Source organism: Lynx rufus, unplaced genomic scaffold (assembly GCF_022079265.1).
Source record: "Lynx rufus isolate CCGP_SWC_20201006 ecotype Redwood Valley unplaced genomic scaffold, mLynRuf1.p SCAF_16, whole genome shotgun sequence".
NCBI classification, from domain to species: Eukaryota; Metazoa; Chordata; class Mammalia; order Carnivora; family Felidae; genus Lynx; species Lynx rufus.
This window is the reverse complement of record NW_025814830.1, coordinates 9,089,551-9,106,737: the sequence shown is the minus strand read 5'-3', so window position 1 is coordinate 9,106,737 and position 17,187 is coordinate 9,089,551. Positions and strand designations below refer to the sequence as shown.

The 17,187-nt window shown below is 58.5% G+C and overlaps 1 protein-coding gene across 1 annotated transcript in view; it reads left to right on the top strand.

The window, feature by feature from the left end:
• The first annotated feature begins 4,102 nt into the window (after window positions 1-4,102).
• Window positions 4,103-17,187, top strand: part of GRIK5 (glutamate ionotropic receptor kainate type subunit 5) — a 53,707-nt gene continuing 40,622 nt past the window's right edge. The window contains exons 1-10 of the mRNA XM_047079165.1: window positions 4,103-4,258; window positions 7,741-7,869; window positions 8,175-8,339; window positions 10,625-10,722; window positions 10,819-10,984; window positions 12,963-13,141; window positions 14,617-14,670; window positions 14,773-14,934; window positions 16,509-16,661; window positions 17,059-17,163. Of these exons, the coding sequence (XP_046935121.1) occupies window positions 7,791-7,869; window positions 8,175-8,339; window positions 10,625-10,722; window positions 10,819-10,984; window positions 12,963-13,141; window positions 14,617-14,670; window positions 14,773-14,934; window positions 16,509-16,661; window positions 17,059-17,163 (1,161 nt within the window). The 5' untranslated portion in view covers window positions 4,103-4,258; window positions 7,741-7,790. The remainder of the gene's footprint in view (window positions 4,259-7,740; window positions 7,870-8,174; window positions 8,340-10,624; window positions 10,723-10,818; window positions 10,985-12,962; window positions 13,142-14,616; window positions 14,671-14,772; window positions 14,935-16,508; window positions 16,662-17,058; window positions 17,164-17,187) is intronic.

The following is a 17,187-nucleotide window of genomic DNA, read 5'->3' as shown; positions in this document are numbered from 1 at the left end:
GACTGCGGGCGCCATCTTGGGGGCGCCGGGCTGGAGTCGGGTCGGGGTCGAGTAGGGAAGTCGGAAAAATTGAGGCACACGACACCCAGAGGGTGGGGGTGGGGGAACTGTGGCACTGGAACCGCGGCGGAGCGAACGGAGAAAGTGAAGCATCATCAGTCAGCGCGAAATGGGGAGGGGAAACTGCAGCAGCGAGCACATGGAGTAAAAAGGGAAACTGAGGCTCCAGACTCGCTTCATTAAAAAGAGGAACGGAAGCAACAAGAAGGAAGGGGAGAGAAGCCGGCGGACTCTTGAGGAAGGGGGGAAGGGAAATGTCAAAGGAGAAGCGAGGAGCGAGGGAATCTGAGGGAACAAGGAAAACCTGAAGGAGAGGGGAGGAAATGGGGAAAAACGAAAAGCAAAGAGAGTTTCATTTAAGAAACGGGGAGTGTGGGCGGGGTGGGGGGAGAAAACCTGAAGGACGACTAGGATGAAAACCTGCAGAAAGTGACCCTGTAGGAGACGGACTCTGCTTCCTTCCAAGGTGCCTTCCTTCTGCGCTGACCCAGGGGTTCTGGCCATCACTACTCTCCCCCTTTGGCCAACCTCAGGGCGTTGGCCTCGCACTGTTACGTTCTAGAGCTACCCTCTGAACCAACCCATGGACAGGAGCTTCAAGAGATTCTCTGTACTAACTGCTTCCCCACCCCCACCCCCACCCCATTTCTCAGAGGAGTAAACTAAGTCTCGAGGAGTTGGTCATTACCTTCCTGAAGCTAAAAGCTACTGAGGGACTCCCAAGCACTGAGTAGGACCTAGGTGTGACTTCTCAGTCATCACCTTTGTGGTGTCCTTCGGTTGATTTCTAACTGGCTGTCCTAGCTTTCCACTAAATTGAAATCCCTAACACCAAGCCAATATAATTATACCAAGCTGTCTGGATTGAAATCCTGACCCTGCCATTTCCAGCTGTTGTCTTGGACAAGCTAAATCCCCTGTGCCTCTGTTTCCTCATCTGTGAAATGAAGGCCCTAACCCCTGCCTCATGGTTGTGGGGCACAGAGTAAAAGCTGTGTGGGAATTGTTTTCATTAGGACCTCAAGAAGCCCAGAGAAGTTAAGTAGCTTGCCTGTCCTTTGGAGGAGACAGAGCCAGGGTTCCAACCCAGGAGTTGACTCCTGGTCTATGCTCTTGGTTCCCCCCCACCCCCCAGGCTCTATTGCCTGGCAGGTGGATGTCCTGTCCTGCGGGGCATGTTGAATGGATGAATGCAAGAAGCAGAAGAAAGAAGTTGGTGGGAATGTGTGAGCTCCAAAGCTGGTAATCTGCGTTTGCCATCAGGGTGAAATCCCCTGGGGTGGGAGCCAGAGAACCTGGAAGTTAGCCTCAGGCTTTGATAGGCCCCGTGCACCTGGGCAGGTTCTCACTCCTGCCAAAGCCCCCTTTTCTGCCTGAAAATGCAAGGGTCCAGCTTGGCGTGTCAGGCCCCTTTCTGCTCAGACCTTCTGCTTGGACTTTCCAGTTTATCTGGGTTGACTAGGATCTTTCTCTTCTGATGATACATGAGCAGGCTGAGCCCTGGGTCAGTCTTTGTGCAGGTGGTGGCATGGGACTAGATTTCTGGGGTAGGTTTATTTTACAGAGGATAGGCATTCTTTTTGGGGGGGCCCCTGCATAAACAAAGGCCTATAGGCTGGCATGAGTCTGGGCTTTCAGGCTTAGCTGGAGCTGAGGGTGGGTGTTGGGGGACCATGGGTGTTGCCCACGTAGGGTGAGGAAGTGTATGCAAAGTTGGTGGTCCTTCAGGATGCCGTATATGTGTCAGACGTATGTCAGGGATGCTCCATATGGGATGAGGGCTTCCTATGCTCAGCTGGTGTAAGGGTTGCCATGTGCTCTGTGTGTGTGTGTGTGTGTGTGTGTGTGTGAGAAAGGCATATGGTCACGTGTGCTGGGGGGCTGCACGTGAGTGTGTCAGTGTCTCCTCCCCATCACGAGCATTGGGGGTGGTGGTGAGTCACGGGCTCAGCCTTCAGCGCCAACTGTCATGTTCCTTCCCCCCAAATTTCACCCCCCCACCCAGCCGTGCACCACCCACCCCCACTCCGAGATCTGTGTCACTGCTTCTGTCTTCCATCCCCCTGTCCTGCTCAGCTCCCTCTGAGATGCTGCAGTGGGCTCCCTGGAAGGGAGTCTCCCACTTCTGGCTCTGCCCTCCAGTTCCTTGCCCTTTCCCACTGCCTCTCTGCTCAAGTGGTAGCTAGAGAAGGAAGGCCTCTTCGCCCCACCCGCTCATGTCTTGGGTGCATCACGTCTCTATGCATTATAGAGAATTCCCATACTTGCCGCCCCATCTCTTCTCCTCCATGGGGCTATTTCTACTTCTGGGGGCTTCTCCCTTGTCTCCAGGAGTTGGCTGCTCACGCCTTAGGGGACCTCTTGTGTCCACACGTCCTTGTGTTTACGGGTTCCTGGTATCTGTACCCACCCATCCCCATTTCTGTGACCTTCTCCCACTTTGCTTGGCCCGCCTCCCTGTCTCTATGATATGCATTCTTGTTTCCATTTCTGCGGGCCTCTCCTCCTGTCTGTGGCCTTCTCCTGTCCCCGTGGACCACTTCCTATGTCCAGGGAGTGCTTTCTGTTCTCATGGGCCTCTCTCTATCTTCCTGGGGGACTCTCTCTCTGTCCACCAGCTGCCCTCATCTCTGAGGTCCGTCGCTGTCTCTGGTCTGCTCCCATGCCTCCATAGGCTTTTTTCTTTTTTATCTGGGCTTTTCCCCTGTTCTTGTCCTTGTGGGGTTTGTGGACCTTGGCCCACCTCTGTGAGTTTTGATGGCTGTCTTGCTTTTCCTCTGCATTTTTCTTCATCTCTGTAGCCCTCTCCCCCCAGCTCCATGGCCTTCTCCTCAGGTCTCCCTGCCTCTCATCTCCGTGAGCTCCTGGGCAGGGCGGTGGCATGGTGGTGGAGGGGGTGGCCCGGGGTGGGCCCTCCATCCAATGCAGCGCCTTCCCCTCATCAGCATTCTCCTCGCAGGCCCCCCAGCCCCGACCAATACGGTCTCCCCCTCCCCCCCCACTCCCTTCCCTCCTCTTTCTCCGCCTGCTGCCCTCCCTTCCTCCTGCCCGCCCTCCTCCCTGCCTCCCTCCCTCCCTCCCTCCCTCCCTCCCTCATCTCTCTCCCCCCCGCCCCGCGCTCCAGGACCCAGCGCGGGCGGCGGGCGGGCAGGCAGGCAGGCAGGCAGGCGGCGGCCTCGGAGGGGAGAAGGAGAGGTGGTGGCGGCGGCGGCGGCGGCGGCGGCGGAGGTGGTGGTGGTGGTGGTAGTGTTGGCGGCAGTGGCGGTGGCAGCAGTGGCGGTGGCGGCGGTGGCCGGCAGCAGGGAGGCAGGCCCAGCTGGGGACCCAGAGCCGGCGGCTGCGCCTCGCAGGGGACCAGGAGTCCGTGGCCAGGCCCTCCCACTGAGGCCCTGCACCGGGCGCCCCCGGGACACCCCACCCTCCTCTGCCTTCCTTTTCCACCTGCTCCTCTCCATCCTTCCCTCCCTCCTCCTCTCCCTCCTCCCCATCTCTCCACCTCACCGCCTGCCCCCTTCTTGGCTCTCCGGGTCTCCCAACACCCCGTCCTCCCCAGCCCCTCCACCCCTCGGCTTCTCTCCGCCCCTAGCATGCTTTTCCCGTGGGGGCTGAGGGCTTGAGGACTCCAGGCCCTTGCCTCATCCAGGGCAGGGCCAAGGCTCCAGGGGGGAGGGGGGAAGGGGTGGCCCCCTCCCCCCAATCAAGCCCTCCCCTCCCCCACTCCTCCTGATGGCCGGCTTCCTTGTCTCCAGCCAGTCCTCGCCCCCCGTGGCCCCCCCAGGCCGGCCCGGCTAGGGGAGGGGGCGGGGGCCCTTTCCTGGGCCGGCTTCCCCCTCCCCCGGCTTTGCCTGTGCCCCCCTCCCTTCCGTTTTCACCTTCCTCTCCTCCTTTCCTCCCTCCTTCCCCTCCATTTGCTCCTTCTCCCTCTCCTCTCTCCCCTTCTCTCCTCCATTTTCTCCTTTCCCCTTCCTCCCTTCCCTGGCCCGCCCTCTCCTCTTCCACCTGTCCTTCCTCCCCACTCCGGGGAGCCCCCGTTTTGGATTAGTTGGGGGCCACTGCCGGAGGCGGGGGAGGGGGCCCCGTGGACTGCCCTCTCCCCCCCCCCCCCGCCCCCGGCCACACCACCACCCAGCGCCAGAGCATCTCCCCGTTGTCTTTCTCGGGCCTCGAGGGAGCCCAGCCCTCCGTCCCACCAGGATCCGTGAGTGTCTGCAGGGCGGGGGTTGGGCTCGGGCCAGCCTGGGTCCTGGAAGGCTGGGCTCACGACCGTCTGGTGGGGCCCCCACCTCCCCCTGCCCCCCTCCACGAGCAGGGGCCTGCCCTGTGCCTCCCCCGTCTCCCAACCTCTGTTCACCTCAGCCTCTCTTCACCCTTCTTCTGGGTGCACAGCTCAGCTTGTCCCCAGCCCCTGGGGTCCTGAGGGGCTGCCTGGCTCTTACTTGCGGGCTCACTCCTTCTCTGGGACTCCTGGCCAGTCTCCGCCCCTGCTTTCTCCAGCCGCGGTCCCACGGCGACCGGTGACCGGCTCTGTTCTCCCTCTGTTTCCGCCTCTCTTCTTTCCTCATCCTTTCTGCCTGCCATCCCTGTCCCATCCGCTGTCCGTCTCCTGGAAATGTCTTTCCTTTTTTTTCCATCTCCATTTCGTGTGTCTCTCAGGCCTCTCTCTGACTCTGTCCAACTTCTGTCTCCTTTGCTGTTAGCCTAACTCTTTCTTGTTGTGTCTCTGTTGATTCTCTCTCTCTCTCTCTCTCTCTCTCTCTCTCTCCCCCTTTTTCAAAACTCCCCTGCATCTCGTCTGGCTCTTTTGGAAGCACCCACAGGTTTGGCCCTCTATCCACTTCTCTCCATCCACGCTTTGCTCTGCCTGTGCCCCTGCTCCCCTGTCCTCCTCTGCCCCTGCACTTGGAGCCTGTCTTCCTGTTCACTTTTCTGCTTTCCTCCCCCAGATCCACTCTGGGCCTGGCTCCTTTCTCCTCAGCCGCAGCCACTCCGTGGTCTACTTTGTCTTTTCCTTGGTGGTCTCACTCACCCCCCATCCTCTGCTCACTTCTACGTCCTGGCCTGGCCTTTTTGTCCTCATCCCTCCCCATGCCTCGGGCCTTGTGGGCTCTGGGATTGACCACCTCCTCAAGACACCCTGGCGGGTGCATCTCTGTGTGGACTGGCCCCCTTATGTGGGCACTCACCCTGTCCCTGCCTGTGCCCCTCGCTCTTCCTCCCTGCCTCCATTTCCCTCCCTGGCCCTCACTGCCCCTTCTAGTGTGTGTCTGCCCCACTCGCCCCTCCCTCTTCTCTAGGTCTGCTGCGTGGCTCCTGCATACATTTTCTCCGGCTCTCTTTCCAACTAGCTCTCTCCCTTTGCAGAGTTTTGCGGATTTTTCCCCTTCCTGCAGTCTTTGCACCTGTTGTGTTCTTGTGTGTTTGCCCTCTCCCTCACCCCACTTGTCTCACCGATTTGCCTTCTCACCTTGGTGATGTCTTGCCTTCCTGTCTGTCTGCCTCCCCTGGCAGGGCCCCTCACTCGGCTCCTTCTGCCTGGTTGGCTGCTATGCTTCCACCTTTATTTGGCTTTGCCTAAGTGTCTGGGCCTGTGGGGCTCAGGCCTGCCCGATTCCCTGCCTCTGCTACCTCGCGCTCTCTGTCTTGTCTCCGTTTCCTTTGGTGTCTCACTTCTAGGCGCCCTGCGTGGGTCCTTCTCTCTCATTTAGCCCCAGGTACCTCTTTTTGGTCTGTCTGTCTTTCTGTCTGGGCCTTCCCGTATGTCTTTGTCCATGTGCTGTCCCAGACGCTGGCCCTACACTCTGTGTTTCTGCTCCCACCCATGTCTGCCACCTGTGGGACCCTGCCCTCTGGTCCCTGTCTCTCCCTCCGTCTTCCCTGTCTCTAGTCTCTGTTCCCTGGTTTGTCCCCAGAAGCCCCTGATGTCTCGGGATGACCCCCCTTCAACTCTTGCCTCTCTCCAAGCCCCGCCCTCCACAATCCTCCCCCTGAGAGTTCTTCCTGGTCCCCCAACTTCCCTTGCTCCTCCACCCTTGAAGTCTTCACTGTAGATCCGGATTACCATCTGCAGCCCCCAGCCTGTCCACCATGCCCTCCCACCCCTCAGCCTGCCTTTCCCAGAGGCCCTGAGAGAGGGAGCTGCTCAAGGTCACGTGGGAGTCAGGGGCAGAGCAGAGACTGTTGGCTCTCCTGCTGCCATGGCCTAGGTTTTCCTGGCCACCAGGATGGTCCAAAATCTTGCACTGTGCCTCTACCCTCCCCTGACAGGTTTCATTCTGCTGTCTCACTACCTTAAGCCCTCCATCCATGGGGATCAGGTGGGGTGCAACGAGACCCCTAGGCTCACCTCACAGCACTCTGGGCCTCACAGTGATGCTCTCTCCTGGAAGCCCAACGCCCCTTCTCTTGGGGCACGGCTCTCGGCCAGGAGAAGCCGTGCATCCAGCCAAACTCATCCCTGCCTGGGGGGTGCCCCATAGAAGGCTGGGGTACCTGGAGGACTCTAACTCACTGGTGTTGGAGCCGTCTGGGAAGCAAAGATGCACTGTCTCCCCCTAATCCTCAGCTCCCCTGAGCAGGGTGGGGGGCTGTAGTCTGGCACCTGCTTTGGCAGACAGCAGCCTCCCTGCCTTACTCTTCCCTTCCAGCTCTCTCTGGTGGCATCTCAAGTGGGCTTGTGTCCTCTCTCCGTTCTCTGTATTTCCTGTTCTATTCTGTGTCTCTCTTATGCCTTGATTTCCCTCTCTGCTGCCTGCCCTATGCTCCTCTCCCCACCCTGACCTTCCTCCGTCTCCATGGCTCCCTGCCTTCCTGCCTCATCCTTCCTCCTTGCTCCTAGTCTGTCCTTCCCTACCCAGAAACTCCGTTGTCCTCTTCATCTCTGTCCCCGCTGTCTTCTTGTCTTCTTGTTCCCTTGTATTTTTGTCTGTTTTTTTCTCTTTCTCCTTTCCTGGGTGTCTTTGTATTTTCTTTCTCTAAGCCTCTCTTCCTATTTCTGTCTCCCTGTTTCTGTCTTCTCTTTCTTTACTTTTTTTCTTTCTTTTTTTTTTTTTTTAGCTCCTTAGCTGCCTCGGGTCCATCCATCTGTCTCCATCTGTGTGTCTCCACGTGTGTCTCTGTCTCTCTCCATCATTCCCTCTCTCCTCAAGTTTCCTTAACTCCCGGATACTCTCCCCTCCAGACCCCGGATGTCCAGGCCACTCTCCCCACGGGATTGTGGGAACCAGGGACGTCAGGAAAGTGGCAAGTGAGGCCTGGGATGGGGTTGCCTAGCAACCACCGCATCCTCTCCAGCCAGTTTCTGTTGCCTAGTAACCGCTGCCTGCCCAGAGACAGGGGCGGGACTGGGTGGGGGGTGGCACTTCCTGGTTTCCTACTGGGGTGGGGATGGTCCCTGGAATTTGCTCTTACTTGAGATCCCTCCCATTTTGGTAGCTGTGAATGTCCTCTAGCCATGCCTGTCCCACTCAGTGCCGTGAGCTCCTCCCCGGTAGTGCTCCTCAGAGCCTGAGCTTCCTTCGTATCAATGCCTTTGGTGTTGTCAGCTTCTGACAAGGGCAGGGCCTTTCAGCGCTCACTCACAATGTCCCGGGGTCTCCGGTCACCACCCCATCTAGCAGTCCTCCAAAGGGCTCTGAGGCCCCCACCTCAGCAATCTCCCCATGGGTGGGGGGCTCCCTGCAGGTGGCGAGTGGGGGCCGCGGCAGCTGCGTCCCCATGAGGAGGGGAGGAAGATGCCGGCTGAGCTGCTGCTGCTGCTGATTGTTGCCTTCGCCAGCCCCAGCTGCCAGGTGCTCTCATCACTGCGCATGGGTGAGGCCCTACAGCCCCTGCCCCGCCTCTGCAGAGACCCTCCCAAGCCTGCCCATCCCTCAGGACCCGGGAATCTGGGCTTCAGGTCTCAGCTTTCCTCGGCGACAGGGAACAGCAGCCCCCAGCGCCTTCTCCCCCCGCCCGGACCCAGCAGTCCAGATCTCCAGCTGTGTCCAACCTTAGATTCAGGAGTCTAGACCCATATCAGCATCCCCACCCCTACCTTAGAGCCCAGGAGTCCAGGACCCCAGCCTCTCCTTTCTCAGGACCCAGGAGTCTGGTCCCCAACCCCCGTGTCCCCTCAGCTGCAATCCTGGACGACCAGACAGTGTGTGGCCGCGGCGAACGTCTGGCCCTGGCTCTGGCCCGGGAGCAGATCAACGGGATCATCGAAGTCCCAGCCAAGGCCCGGGTGGAAGTAGACATCTTTGAGCTTCAGCGGGACAGCCAGTACGAGACCACGGACACCAGTGAGCAGGGCCACAGGGGGCGTGGGGTGAGGCAGGGCAGGCTGGTAGCCCTCGGTCTGTCCCTCAGCTCCTGGCCTCCTCAGCTTGCTTGCTTTGTCTCCTTCTAGCTCCACCTGCCCCTTCCTTCATGTCTGCTCTGCTTTTTCCTTTCCAGAGATGGTGCTGCCGAGCACGGGGAGGTAGGGAGGGTGCCAGCCCCGCTCCTGCCTTGTAAGAGCTGAGAGCCTCATTTGAAAGATAAACTCATGGCTGGCTGGGGACACAGTGCCCAGAGCTGAGTAATGAGGGGCCTGGACAGTGAGGCCAGGGGGCCTCAGGGGCAGGAACAGTGAAGGCATTCTGGAGAGGGCTAAACCAAAGTTCTGAGGTCTGAAAGGCAAGCAGGATATAGAAAAAGTGGCATTGCTCAAAGTATGCCCTGTAGAACAGCAGCCACATAGTAGGGGTGTATACGTATTTGTTGGATACTGACAGACTGAGCAAATGTTAATGGGTATCTCTTGAACAAATGTGTTGGGGTCGTATACCTCAGGAGATGCTGTCTGCAATGTGTCTTAGATTGGTTTTCTTTCTTACAGGCCTCATCAGAGCCTTTGTTATATTCACGTGTGTTTCATATTAGCGAGAGGGAGAATGGGGTACAGTGTTTCTTGTACTTTTCTGACTGGCGCAGCACAGAACACAAACTGGGAGAAGCTGGGATGGAGGGTGAGGAGGTAGATGGTGTTCCAGGCATATGCTATAGTCTGGAGCTGGAGCAGAGGAGGGGGATATATGGAGCCAAAGAACAGGGTGTGGGGTTGAGCCTGTCCTGGCTACCTGGACTCAGGACATGCTTGGTGAGATCATGAGAGACTTTGGGGCTGAAGTGTGACAGCAGTGGGAGGTGAGGCTGGGCAGAATGGCGGGCCAGTTCAAAGAGGCGACAGTGGCAGGCTAAAAGATGTCACCTTCACCTGTAGGCAGAAGGGGGCCACCAATGGGTTTAGGTCAGGGAGCGGGCTTCTGGAAGGTGAATCTGGAGGCTAGATTTGGGTGATCATGCCTGAGTTGGCATGCCTGAGTTGAGAGCCCTAAAAAGTAGGGCAGGGGAGAGAAGGGGAAAGATATGAGAAAATTTGAGGACAAAAGAGACAGGACTTGGTGACTAATTTGTCTATTGAGAGAAGGATTAAAGGCAAGGATTGTTTCTAGATATTTGGTCTGCACAAACGGGGCCTTCAGTAATGTGGAAGGCACAGAAGAATCAAGTTTAGAGGAAGGTAAGGCATTTAGTTAGGATGCTTTTAGTTGGATGTGGCAGGAACCCACTCAGTCTGCCTTAAGGGAAAAAGAGAATTTATCAGCTTATAATACGAAAAGGCCTAAGGACTAATTTCAGGCATGGCTAAATCCAGGTACTCAAATGATGTCCCAGGACTATTTCAGGCATGGTTAGATCCAGGCGTTCATATCATGTCCCAGGAAGCTCTCTGTCTTCATCCGTGGGTCCTGTTTTCCTCTAAGTTGGGTTCGTTTTCAGGAATACCCTCCCTAACTGGTGGCAAGACGGCCCCAGTAGCTCAAAGCTTACATCTTACCTGTTTAGCAAACTACGTAATAATTGTAGCAGAAACCTGGGGAAGGCTCTTGATGGCCTGCTTTGAGCCCGTCCCCATCTCTGAACCAATCACTGTGGCCAGGACAGTGTGGTTCTGTGATCCTGGCTTGGGTGCCAGCCAGTCCTGGGAAACATATGGTTCCCTGAGGAGAAGTTAGGGTTTTGCCATGAGAATGGGCACCGGGCAGGCAGAAAAAACAGCTTCTGCCTCCCAGTCTTTGAGACGCGCGCAAGTTCAAGGGGAAAAAAGAGAAAAAAAAAAAAAAAAAAAACAACACAGAAGAAAGAGGAGCAAACGAAAGCCACAGGAGAGCGGTGTTTGGGATGTGGGGTGGAGAGGGGCCCTCGCTGTGGTTGTGGGGTGGAGGGGCTGTGAGGCGTTGTTGGAAAGGAGGAGTGAGTGAGACAGAGGCTGAGGAGCCGGGCGTTAGCTTTGCAGCCAGGAGGTCCCTGGTTTTTCCTCTTTGTTCTTTCTTTGTTTCTCTCATGGTCTAACCCATCCCTCTTGCCATTTCTCCCCATTTGTCTCTGTCTTGTCCACTGCAGCGGGTGGGACCGGGGATTGGTCCTCTGGGTCCGGGGCGGCCAAGGGGGATCGGGCAGCTCTAAGGATCGGATGTGCTCCCGGGCCAGGTGGGGACAGAGAGGAAGGTCCCTGACCGCGGTCTCTTCCCACCCCTCGCAGTGTGTCAGATCCTGCCCAAGGGGGTCGTGTCCGTCCTGGGGCCCTCGTCCAGCCCTGCGTCTGCCTCCACCGTGAGCCATATCTGTGGAGAGAAGGAGGTGAGCAGAGTGTGGGACAGGGCAGGGGTGGGTCCCTGGGAGGCGAGGCTGGGGAGGAGGCCGCAGGATAGAAGCAAAGCCTCCTTCTTTGTCCAGATCCCCCACATCAAGGTGGGTCCCGAGGAGACACCCCGCCTGCAGTACCTGCGCTTCGCGTCCGTCAGCCTGTACCCCAGTAACGAGGACGTCAGCCTGGCCGTCTCCCGAATCCTCAAGTCCTTCAACTACCCCTCGGCCAGCCTCATCTGCGCCAAGGCCGAGTGTGAGGGAGAACTGGGTGTTTTGTTTTTATTCCCCCAAACTCCCCTGCCCGAGAGATCTGGTCTCCCGCACGGCACAGGCTCCCCTGGTCCCCACCATCCTTCCCCGTCAGGAACCCAGACCCCCCCCCACCTCCCCCGAGAGACCATTTAGTCAACAGATAGTAACTAGCACCTATGTGCCAGGCCCCTGCGAGGCCCTGGCGGTTCTGCACTAGGTGTGGTCCCGGATTGGACTCCAGGGTCCGTGGGGGATGCTGTGGCCGAGCGGTTGTGATGCAGAGTGATCCATACTCTGTCAGCGGGCAGGCGGGGTGCCGTCGGAGCACGTAGAAGGGAATCCTACCCGGGTCTGAAAGTTCAGATCCCGTGTCCCCGAGAAAGGGGCCTCTAAGCTGGACCTAAAGGCTGGGGAGGAGTTGGGGTCAGGAAGAGGGGAGGGTGTGGCAGGGCAGGGGCCGAGGGCCCAGGGAACGTGGCCGCTTTGAGAGGCTCAAGGATGCTTCCAGGGAGCCCGGTGCCCAGTGTGGGAACAGGGGAGCAGCGCGTGCAGGAAGCATGACCACGCAGGGCCCTGCACCTCTGCCCGAGGATGATGGCGGTGGTGCAAGTTTCCCACGCAGGGCGGGGCGGGGGACAGGCCGGGTGTGTGTCGCAGGAAGAGCGCTGGCTGCAGCAGAGAGAACTGACTGGAGAATGCCACGAGCTATGGCCGGGAGGCCAGAGACAGGCAGAAAGAAGGGGCACTGGTTAGGTATCTGGTGGTGGTGGCAGGCCGGAGAGGCCAGGATGGGTTTGAGGACCCACGAGGGAAGGGAGAGGGCGCCGTCGCTGTGGTGACTGGGTTCCGCCTGAGGAGGAGGAGGAGGAGGACAGAACGGTTAGGTGGAGGTGCAGTTGGGGTCGAGGCGTCTCGGAGACCATCAAGTGGAGATGTCCGGCAGGCCGGTGGGTTTGTGGGTGGGGTGCACAGCTGGAAAAAGAGTGAGGGCCGTGCTCAGTAACTTCCAGGAGAAACTCTTCTTTCAAAAGGTATTTACTGAACACCTGCCACGGCCCAGACCTTGTTCTGGGTCCTGGGGCTAGAGCGGTGCGTGTGCGAGCCAGGCCAGAACCCCTGTCCTTGTCAGGCCTGCTGTCTTGTGGGAGAAGCTAGGAAGTAGTAAGTCCTCCCATTCGAGATGGGATGGTGATCACCTCCTCGAGGTGGTGATGTTTGGGTAAGAGATCTGAAGGTGGAGAGGGAGGGAGCCGCATGGGGGTCCAGGGAGAAGAGGGAACAGCTAGTGTAAAGGCCACAGGGCAGGAGCGTGGCCGTGGCGTGTGCGAGACAGGTCAAGGGGATGGCGAGGGGTGGGTGGGTGGAGTGGGGCCCGGGGGCTGTGAGGATGCGGGCCTCCACTCTCAATGGGCCAGAGCTGTTAGACGGTTTGGGGCAGAGGAGGCACACATCTGTTCTACACGCTTGTGACTGCTGTGACGGGGACGGACGTGGGGACAAGTGTGGCTGTCATAACAGGTGAGGGAAGGCAGTGGCTTAGGCCAGGGTGGTGGCGGTGGTGCGGCACGTGGGGTCTGCTGCACTCTGCAGATAGAGCCTGGGTGGGTTGGGCGCATCTGGGAGACAGAAAGAGAGGGAGAGGGGGAGAGAGGGAGAGGGAGGGAGGAGGCCGGGCTGCTGTCCGGGTTTGGGCCTGAGTGGCTGGCAGGCAGGTGGTGGCTTGGGTGAGAGGAGTGGAAATGTGGCTTGCGTGAGTGAAGTTTGAGATCCCCGTCACACGTCCCAGCGGCGGAAAGGTGGCAGGGGACAGGTGTGTGGAGGTCGAGCACAGGGTCCACGGGCCCAGTATCCCAAGAGAGCCAACCACGCTCTGGGCAGTACAGCCCTCGTCCCCTCCTGGGCTCCCCTACACTGGAGGAGGAGGAAGTCACCCTGGGACACTTACAGGGACCCTAACCCGGGCCCTCCTGCTCCCCCAGGCCTCTTGCGGTTGGAGGAGCTAGTGCGTGGCTTCCTCATCTCCAAGGAGACGCTGTCAGTGAGGATGCTGGATGACAGCCGGGACCCCACGCCGCTGCTCAAGGAGATCCGCGATGACAAGGTGTCCACCATCATCATTGATGCCAATGCGTCCATCTCCCACCTCATCCTCCGTAAAGTGAGTCCCCCAGTCTCTGTCTCTCTACAGGGTCGGGGCAGAAGCATTGGGTGACAGAGCAAGTCGCCCAATGCCCACGGGCCTCAGGGGTCACACGGTAGAGACCCGCTTCCTACGAGCGGATGATAATCGTGAGGTTTGTCTCAGCTTGGCCACTTCGCGGTCGCACCGGTGGTCGGGCCTTGGACAGTCACCTCCCCTCTCTGTGCTCAGTCGCTGCCTCGGTGGGTTGCCCTGAGGGGTAGTGAGTGGATGGTGGGGAAGCACTTGGGACAGACAGGTCCTGGCCCAGAGTAGATGCTGGTGCGGGGAGCTCCCTGTCATCTGCACTGAGTGCCCGTCCTGCCGCGTGGAGGCACTTTGCACGGACTCTTTAATTTGGCTCCCACCCAGGCTGCGGGGCAGGCGTGATGACCATTTTGTGGATTAAGAGGCTGGAGTTAAACAGGCTGGCTCAAGGGCGCCCGGGAGGGGGTAGCACCGGGGCCTGCCACACACCCTCCAGCAGTGACCCACATTCATTAATCATTCATTGCTTCCCTGCTCTTAATTCGTCCTCGTAATCTAATCTGTATTATTTATTTTTCTCCAGTTTTCTTTTTTCTTTTTTTTTAAATTAAAACCATATGTCACTACTGATTGTAGTGTACAGGAAGAAGCGTGGACAGAATCCATAGGGCCCTTGAGGCAAGAAGTTTTAGAGAAAAGGTTTCGTGTTCGGAAGGCAGGCAGGCCTGGGCTGGGGTCCCGCGAGCCGAGCCGAGGGACCCGTGGTCACTCTCCTCTCGTGGAATGGGCTGTGAGCCTCACGATAACAGCTCCTGCCACTCGGCCGATGCTGGCTGGTGCCATGTAATGTTCTAATGACCGTAGCGGGGACAGGCTCGGACACCGTGGCAGGAGAGGCCTTCTAGTTTTGTTTGCCTCAAGGACTGTGAAGAAAGGGGCTCCAAACAGGCATTTTGAGATTCCAGTCGGTTGCCTTTCGCTGCGATGTGCTTGTAAAGATGGCGGGGGGGGGGGGGGTTATCTGGCCTGTGACCAAGCTGGGCCCCACATAGTAGCAGCCCCAACTTGGCTTTGCGGCAGCGCGGGGAGAAGCTTAAAGTTGAGGTTACCCTCCCGGCCTGTCCTGTTTCTAAGGCGTCCCTTTGCCTGTCTGTCTCCAGAAGGCAGTCTTGTAAGTGCCCTCCAGGGGGATGCAGGCATCTGGGGGTGCCATTCTCTCCTCCAATAAGGCCTTCCTTCCACCCAGGTCGCCTGTCCACTGGTGCAGCATCAGGGAGCAGGGTCTCCCTCTGCCCCCGCGCGGCTCCTTCTCCCTGTCTCCGTCTCTGGGTGTCTGTTACTGTGTTTCCCATGGGTGTCTTCACTAGGCCTGTCTCTAAATCTCTCTTCCTCTCTTGGCGTCTCCTCGCTTCTGCCTGTGGGCCTCCGCCCCTCCTGTCGCCTCTGTGCCGCCCCATGTCCTCCAGGCTTCAGAGCTGGGAATGACCTCAGCGTTTTACAAATACATCCTCACCACCATGGTGCGTACCCCAACGCGGCCCCTCCGGCCCCCACCCCCCTCCCAGGGTGTCTGCCCCATGTGGGGCCTGGCCCCAGGCCTCACCCTTTCTTCTTGGCCCCAGGACTTCCCCATCCTGCACCTGGACGGGATCGTGGAGGACACCTCCAACATCCTGGGCTTCTCCATGTTTAACACCTCACATCCCTTCTACCCCGAGTTTGTGCGCAGCCTCAACATGTCCTGGAGGGAGAACTGTGAAGCCAGCACCTATCCAGGTCCCGCGGTGAGCACTTCTTCTGTACTTTGGTGAGATGGTGCCAGAACCCTCCAGCGCCCCCACTCACTTTCCAAGTACCTACTGTGAGGCCTCACATTGTGGCCCCAAGATAAGTCTGATCTGTTTCCTCCTCTGTACCTCCCAGGCTGCCCCAGCCACACTGGCCTCCTCCAGGTGCCTCTATGGCCCTAGCACATGCCCACCCCAGGGCCTTTGCACTTGCTCCTCCCACTGCTTCATATGTGCTTCCCCAGAGAACTAGCGACTCACTCCCTCATTGCCAAGTCATTGCTCAAACATTCCCTCAGTTATAAGACCTTCCTTGGTCCCCACCATAAAAACGAGAAACTCCCTGCTAATCAGCTCCCTTCCGTACTGTATTTTTCTGCACAGTACCTGTCCTTGCATATCTAATTCTCTATGTTTTGCTTAGATACAGATACGGATATCTAGACCGTAAGTTCCATGAGTGCAGGGTTTTCTTTCTGTTTTCTTTGTCTTTGTATCACCAGCACCTAAATCAGCCTGGCCCAGGGTAGGTGTCCAATAATATATGTTGAATAAACGCAAACATACAAAAGGTACACACTTAGGTGTATTCGTTCACAGACGTTTAGTCCTGTGCCAAGATACCAAGGCACTCCTACCGCATAGAAACGCACGTGGACACTGAGCCATGCAGTCAGGCGGTGCAGACATAACGTGGGTAGAGGTACATTTGAGTGTGCCCCTGCAGCTGTCTACACAACACAGATATTCAGACCTTCACACCAACCTAGCGAAGACACTCCCGCAAACACACACACACACACACACACACACACACAGATGCCCCATGTCCTCAGTCACAGCTCGGTGCCCAATTTGTATCAAGCGTTCACTGTGTGCCGGGCAGTTTTGAACTCTGACACGTATTACCTTCTTTGGTGCCCACGTTAGCCTGTGGAGGCAGAGATGACAATCATCCCCATCTTACACGGGAGGACACTGGGGTTCCGAGCAGGGTGGGGACTTGGGCCTCCCGTAGGAAATAGGAGAGCCGGGTCTCCAGCTCAGAGCCGCCTGCTTCCCAGGCGCAGGCTCACAGCCCTTATGCTCGCCTGCCTCCTAGATGCCACGCCCACCCTGGCACTTTGCGTGTAGACAAACAGGCACTTTCGTCCAGCCCCCACACACGTGCGCCCAGCCATAATCAGGCTGTGGCCCTCTTCCCACACCCTGCATCCTGCGTCAGCCACGCTGATGCGGATTCCCGGGCACACCCTGAGGCCCACCAGCATCCCCCTGTGGAGGTGACGCGGCTGGCCATCCAGCCCGTCCCCAAACAGGCGCAGGGCTGCATGATTCAGGAGGAGCTATTCCCACAAAGCTACGGGCAGCATGCACGTTTTTCCCGCTGCCACCTGACTCCCTGAGAAAGACACTCAGGGGCCGGTCCTCACTGCCGACCTGCACCGTGTCATGCTCCTGGAGAGACGGGAGTTGTCTGAGGGCTTGTGGGTAGCACCACGGGGGCGTTGGGGCCCCCTGCCTGAGCTGCCTCTTCCTCATCCTCGCTCTACCTCTGCCCCCCACCCCAGCTGTCGGCGGCCCTGATGTTTGACGCCGTGCACGTGGTGGTGAGTGCCGTCCGGGAGCTGAACCGCAGCCAAGAGATCGGTGTGAAGCCGCTGGCCTGTACGTCGGCCAATATTTGGCCCCATGGGACCAGCCTCATGAACTACCTGCGCATGGTGAGCGGGGAGCGGGGAGGGCCGAGGGGGCAGGGCCGTCCTTCTCAGGCTGGGACACTAACTGTGTCCACCCTGTGGCCCCTCTGCCCTCTCCCCCGCTACCAACCCCACCCACCTCCTGCTGTCTGTCTCTGGGCCTCTTCCTCCTCCTCTCCTCCATCTCTCCCCTCTGGACCTCCCTCTCCCTGTCTGCACTGCCCTCCCCCTGCATCTTTGTCCCATCTCCTTTCTTTTGCTGGCGTGTTGTCTTTCTCGTTTAACCGCGGTCCTTCCTGGTCCCTCTCCCTCTCTTCTTCTTCTCTGTCTCCTTCTTCTGTGTCTCCATCTCTCTGGGCTTCTCCCGCCCTATGTCTGGGCCCCTGCCACCCCTCCCTCTGCCCGCCTCCCGCCCTGCTAGGTAGAGTATGACGGGCTGACCGGGCGGGTCGAGTTCAACAGCAAAGGGCAGAGGACCAACTACACCCTGCGCATCCTGGAGAAGTCCCGGCAAGGCCACCGTGAGGTGAGCAGACCCGGGGACGCTCCA